At 42.8% G+C, this 6672-nt stretch overlaps 1 protein-coding gene across 1 annotated transcript in view; it reads right to left on the bottom strand.

Moving 5' to 3' along the window:
• Positions 1 to 6672, bottom strand: part of DDHD1 (DDHD domain containing 1) — a 66494-nt gene that overhangs the window by 8338 nt on the left and 51484 nt on the right. The window contains exons 7-8 of the mRNA XM_017825505.1: positions 4978 to 5240; positions 3472 to 3547 (exon numbers count right to left, since the gene is read on the bottom strand). Coding sequence (XP_017680994.1) covers positions 3472 to 3547; positions 4978 to 5240 — 339 coding nt within the window. The remainder of the gene's footprint in view (positions 1 to 3471; positions 3548 to 4977; positions 5241 to 6672) is intronic.

Raw genomic sequence — 6672 nt, 5'->3', positions numbered from 1 at the left:
GGTCTAGAGCAAAGCTGTTTTCCTTTCTTCAGCCTTACACAGACTTTACATTCTGGCTGTCTGGACAAAGAGCTGTCTCATCTTCAAATACAATAGAAACAGATATTCCCAGTGCAATGCCTTAAATTGAATAAGTAACCTTTAACCCTGCCCATCTGATATTCCTGTGCTGAGCATCTGAACTGCACAATTACGGTTTTTCTGCTTTAGAAAGAAATCAGACAGTGCCTGCCAGCTTACACTTAGCAGAGGCTCAAAAGAGACTGAGAAAAACCTCAAAAGGTAACTGGTTTCAGTGGTTACATGGTGTGTGGCTTTTTGTTCCACTTCTGTTCCACTGTTTCTATTGATAAACACAAGATCAGCGGTGTCCAGATGCTTTCTTGGAGGGCACCGCTCCTTGCTGTGCTTTCTTACATGCAAAAAGCCTTTCAGCCTGGTCCTCCAGCTTACAAAGTCAAAGTACCAGCTGGTGGGCATCTTAGTAGGTGGCACTAGACCAATACTGAAGCAGTAAATGCTAAAAATCAAAAGTCTTCACTGAAAGGGTGGTCGGACATTGGAACAGGCTGCTCAGGGCAGTGGTGGAGTCACCATCCCTGGAGGGACTTAAAAGCTGTGTGGATGTGGCACTTGGGGTCGTGGGTTAGTGGGGAACAGGTCTTTTCTAACCTTAACAATTCTATTATTCTATGATTTTAAAAACAAAGTCCTTTAAATTGCAGCCATTAGACTGTCAGTGCTGTTGGAACGTGGCTGAAAATCAGGCTGCTGTGTGATGACACCTACTGGGAACAGAAGACTAAAATCTTTATAGAAAGGGCTAAAATCTTTATAGCAAACATGTATTAATTTTGGTGTTTCTCTAGAAGCAGGAGTGGGGCATTTCACGTCTGTTCCTGTAAAAGTTCAGCAACAGAGGAGACATGTTTATGAACATGACCTTTCAGTGCAGTACTTTTCTCCTGGTTATGATTCATAAAGAGAACACTTAATGAATTTATTTGTATTTTAAGCAGAAGCTGAGCCAAATGGTCATCCATTCAACTTAAGACTGCAGTATTTTCATAATTGAATTAAAAAAAAAAAGCTGAATGAGTCAACAGGAGTGAGGCAGCACAGTCCTTCTGTGCATTGGTACATGGGGGGGGGGTGGCAAATGAACGTGAAGTACAAGCTGGAGCTTCTTCCAGAAGAGTTTCTGTAACCTTGGGTGAATGAGAAGTGCTCAGGAACCCTGAAGCCCTTTGGGCTAGCACACTGCAAGCCCAGATTTAAATGAATTCCCACCTCAGAACTAAGGAGCCGCTGAGGTACATCCTGTCCTCCTATTCCTGACGGACTGAAAATCACCCTACAACACTGCTATTTTCATACACCACAGAGTCATAAAGGGTATCACACCATTCCCCATGTTTCCATGTTCTTCAGCCTCTTTAGCCTTTAACTCCAATTCCTCTGACATATCTAGTGAGGAGAAGACTGTCCTTTTAAGCTTTACATTTACAATAGGTGTTGGCTTTGCTTTTAATTCACACAGCTCCTATTGGTTTAGCAGATAATCCCACCTGAGGAGAAGGAGAGGAAGAGAGAGGAAAAGAGACAAAGATACCTCACCCTCAAGTTCCCATTCTGGTGGCTTGTCCAATATAGTACTGGACTCCATATCTTTATGTTTTGTAGGTTTTTCTCCTCTCCAAAGGGTCAGTCAAACACCCAGATAGTCTCCTCTAGTATTAAATACAAAGTAAGCTGCTGTATTTATTCTTGCATTTGTCTTGCCAAAAGCTACCTTTGTGCTCACTCAACATCAAGCAAAGCTTAACTCTTCTTCAATACAGGACCAGTGACTCTGTCTCATCCTAGGAAGCTTAATTTGTTTCACTCCATAAAAGAGCCAGTACAGCTCCACATGCCCATTCCATGGAGTAATAGAGCCTAAGGAGATCAGTGACCAAAGACTCCAGTCTCCTGCGTTGCACAGACCAAATAATTAGTGGATCAAGCATTTTTTGTGGTGAACAGCAGCTCCTGATCAAACCAGAGCTCTGCTCTGCCATGAAGAGCCAAGGGGAGGTGGTTGGTACCTAGGAAGCAGTTTGTTCTCTTTCAGCAAGCCAGTCACCCTCTGTAAGCTGGACTGCCTTGCCGATGAGCAATCCTATTTCACTTCCATGGAAAGCCTTTCCCTTTCTGGAGCTCTGTCCCCACCAACGGGAGTCACTTGTGTAAAGCTTCACAGAACAAAACATCCTCCTGGTCAGCAAGGGTAAGAAAAAGGATGTATTGCATTGGAAAAATTACCTGAAAATTATCTGTCTGATCTATTTAGATAGATAATGTCCTCTTTTCTTCCCTCTTTCTTTCCCCCTCCTTTCCTGCTCCATCTCAAAAAAGCAACTGTTCAAAAAACCTTCAGTTTAAACACAACTGAGGGAAGATTAATCTTTCACAGAGCTGGGGGAGTATCAGCCTGACTCCAGCTTCCTTGATGGTGGAGATAACAGCCTGACACATGCTTTCAAGCAGTGATGAAAAGGAGAAGGATGTGACAAAATGAATTATAGTTCGTTTCCTCTTTTTTATGGCTCAAGATTGACCTTGGCTTCCAGGAGCCCTTCTGAACTCAGAAGGAAAGAAAAATGGCAAGTTAAGAAACAATAATCTCTTTTATTCTCATCTATCATGTCACATTTTTATGGTTTAATATTTCAGGATTGAGTTGAGCAACTAGAAAGTGTCACACATCCCACCCAGAAACCGGAAAATGCCTTTTCCCAGCGATAAGGAATTCTAGCAATTTGTACAGCTGATTAGCAAGCAATCTGTTTTCATGAGACTAGAAGTGTGCTGACTGTCAGACCAGAATAATTTGGAAGGAAAATCCACTGCTGGAGGAAATTCAATCAGATTTGCTCAGAGATGTGACATGTTAGTAGTAGTCCCCAAGGAAAATGGATTATTCAATTTAGTAGAAGTGAATTTGTTTAAGATACGTGATTGATGTAATTTCCCAAATGGCTTTTACCTTCCCATAGAGTTGTATGTGTGTGTGTAATACAGTAACAATCTATATACAAGTTTACATATTACATGTATTTATTATCTATATATTTAGATATATGTTTACATATAATTACACATGAACACATATAATAGAATCATAGAATGGGCTGGGTTGGAAAGGACCTTAAAGCCCATCTTGTTCCAACCCCCTGCCATGGGCAGGGACACCTTCCACTAGACCAGGTTGCTCTAAATTTATTACAAATATGTATTTGTAACAAATAGTAAGATATTAATAAAGTACCATGTTTACACACACATACACACACTTCATCCAACACATTCCAATTATTCTACCAAAATCATGCCTAGGGACATGGGGAAAAAAAAAGTAAGCAGAATGACTCATTGCAGTATTTTTGCAGCAAGTAGGACATTCAGGAAAAACCTCTCAGACATACATACCTTAAATTTTAAGACAGGTGGTTTTGCTATGGTGGATGCCTTTAACCCATGTAACCTCTCTTCTATCTCTCTCAACCTAGAAAATAGAGATCTTTCTGAGATCCAATAAAAAATGCAGCTTTAACCTCTCTGATCCAAACAGGCATTCCTGTGGGGTCCAACAGTTTTGTCTGCTGGGAAGAGAGAGTGATGGTGTCAGTATTTCTTGGAGCAGCTCAACTGATTAAGAATCAATGTATGTCAAATCCTGTTCCTCTGAACACAGAAGGAATCAATCAACACGTGACAGCTCCCTTGTTCACCCCCCCAAAGCATCTGCCCACCCTCCTTCCTCAGGAGCAGGTGACTCACCTCCTGTTTCCTTGGTGATTTTGCAGCCAAATCACCTGCTTTACTTTGCTTAAAAAACCCAAACAACACCAAAGCCACGGGAAACTTCATGGCTTGAGCATTATGGAGTTCTGTATTGCAGTGGAACACTGGAGGACTGTGTCCCACCCTTTCAGCTATCATTAAAAATGGTCGTTCATCCGTTTTTCTAGTTATCCCAAATTAAAAAAGCGGCTACAATATAAAGCTCACATATGGATGGGCAAAACTGTCCCCACTCCCAGTAGAATTCCAGAAGTTACAGTCTGTTTTCCATCATTTCAGACTGAACTGAATTAAAATGGCTCAAGAAATAGAGAGCCACTCTTTCTATACAGAAGTGCCAGTGTCAAATGATACTCGGGATTACTGTGGATCCAACCAGAAGCACTTCAGAGGATGACTAAGGAGCTGGAGCATGATTGTGAAAATGGTCATTTTCCCCTGATCATAAGCCAGGCATATGCCTGAAGGATCATTTTACCACTGGAACACTTCATTAGGTTTCTTAACTTCCCTTCTCACTAGGTTTCTTAACTTCCCTTCTCTCAGAAATATTAAACTTTATCCAGCCTTGCAGCTGATAGAGACGCCCTGTACCACTCCCTTATAACACACAGCCCATCCTGATTGCAAGCACAGCAGATCTGTTCCTGTATTAATGCTTCCAAAGTACCACCAATACTAAGACAGGGTCCAGGAAGGAACCAAAAAACTACGATTCATGATTTATCATGTCCCACTTGAAAGACTGAAGCTCAAGTTACTGTTATTAGATTCTCCATCTAATGGGTGTCTCCTAACACCTTCATATCCCCATCCTTGGAAGTGTCTAAGGCCAGGCTGGACAGGGGTTGGAGCAACCTGGTCTAGTGGAAGGTGTCCCTGCCCATGGCAGGGGGCAGAAGTGGATATCTTTAAGGTCCCTTCCAATCCCAAACCATTCCATGAGTCTGTGTGGATTCAGAGCTCCTCCAGCAGGGCCTGTCCAGTCCTGTTTTTAGCATCTACCACCCAGCCCCAGCAGAAGAACATCACCCACAAAAGATAACAGCCATGGAGGGTTCTGGAAACACTCCAAGGGCGTTATCTAGGGCTGTGGTTTTCTCCTTTAACAACTGGAAGTGGATGCATTACCGTTGTTTAGTTAGGTAAAGTTCCTCAAGTAAACGCTGCTCCTCGTAGCTCATCCAACGGTCTTCCAGCTCCTCCTCTTCCTTCTGCAGCAACTGTTCATAAAGCCTGACTGGATTCCAGCCAGTCATGATGTCGTAGGTGATGACACAGCCCAGTGAGTGGGACACGATGGAGACTTTCCCTCCTTTCTCCTCAAACTCTGGATTCCGGGAGCAGAAGAGCGTGTACAGCCGGTTCAGCTCCTGCTGCAGCCCCTTCACCAGCTGTTTCAAGAGGGTGAGGAAAGACAGTTAAACATCAACATTTGATTACTCCTGTTGGTGTTCAGGAACGTTCACATCCTACACTGACCCTTCCTAGGATGAGCACAGAGGTCTGTGCACTTTGGCCGGGAAGATGAGCACAATCTCAAGGCCGGCAGCAACAGCTTGGCTGATTGTCACTGACTCCAGTGGTTCATCTCCCCCCTCCAGAGCCAGCACCAACCACCACACAGGACATGTGGTGACCCCAGAACTGCTACCTCACATGGCCCAAGGCAATGAATTGAACTAAACACTTCAATAAATGACAGTTGTGCTTAAAGTACTTCACAGCATCCTCTGAGGTGAACAAAGGGACATGGTTTTCACCAGCACAGCAGTGACTTTTAACACAGTGGTATTTCCCTTCTGGCTTGATTCTCCCTCATTTTCTCCACTTTTTCACAGCTCTGAACATTTCTCCTGTGTCAGAGGTTCAGCTCCTTTTTTAACTTAAGGAGGATGGAAGGAGCCTGAGCTACACATGACCTGGAATCAACTCATATCTCTGGCACAATCCTGGCATTACCCTAAACAAGTCAGACCCACTTCCTCCACTTATCAAAGTGAGCAACAGCATTCCTACCTCATTGCAGGGCACTGGGAAGAGAAATCCATGAAAATGGAAGTGCTCAGATACTACAGTGAGAGCCTGAGTGGGTTCTGGGAAAAAAAATCCTCTAATTGCTTTTGGATCTTGAAGTCATCAAGCCTTTCATTCCCCTGCCTGGCTGCCAGGAGATGGAGTTTTGTGTCCTCCTTCCCCTCCTACACCTGCACTTACTGCAAATTCTTCCAGAGGAATCTGAAGGAAAGGATGCTGCTAAAGAATAAAAAGCCTCATCTCAGGTAAAAGGATAATACAGGAGGAGAAAAAGCACAAATGAGACAAGGCAGAGTCAGAATTTGAACCCTTTATACAAACAGTGCCAAGAAAAATACTCTTCTAGTTACAGGGTTTCTAGGAGAGGTTTTTTTTGGGGGGGAAAAAAAAAAGGAATGCAACATGGTTTTTAAACATCACAGACTAATCCATAGTACTACAGCAGTAAATATATATTGGTCCTGTGAGTCTCTGAGAAGCTTATCTGCTCGGAATCCTACGCTATAGGATAAAGAGGTTCAGATTCACACAAGTATTTTAGAGAGAAATGTTGAAAGACAGGAGATTTGGGAACTGGCCAATGCAAAAAAAAAAAAAATGCAGCTCTGCCTGTGAAACTCAGCATGGAAACCAAGCAATGCTTCCAGGCTATGGCACAGAGGAGGACAAACAAGAAATTGCAAATCATTCCCTTGTTAGCAACGGGAAATTAAAGCTATAGAACATGTAATTTCAACATGATTTTTCAAGAGCCTGAATCATTACTGAATATAAATATGAATAGCACCA

Source organism: Lepidothrix coronata, unplaced genomic scaffold (assembly GCF_001604755.1).
Source record: "Lepidothrix coronata isolate B3197 unplaced genomic scaffold, Lepidothrix_coronata-1.0 Scaffold119, whole genome shotgun sequence".
Taxonomy (NCBI): domain Eukaryota; kingdom Metazoa; phylum Chordata; class Aves; order Passeriformes; family Pipridae; genus Lepidothrix; species Lepidothrix coronata.
Note: the sequence above shows the minus strand (reverse complement) of the source record. Positions and strands in the feature narration are given on the sequence as shown.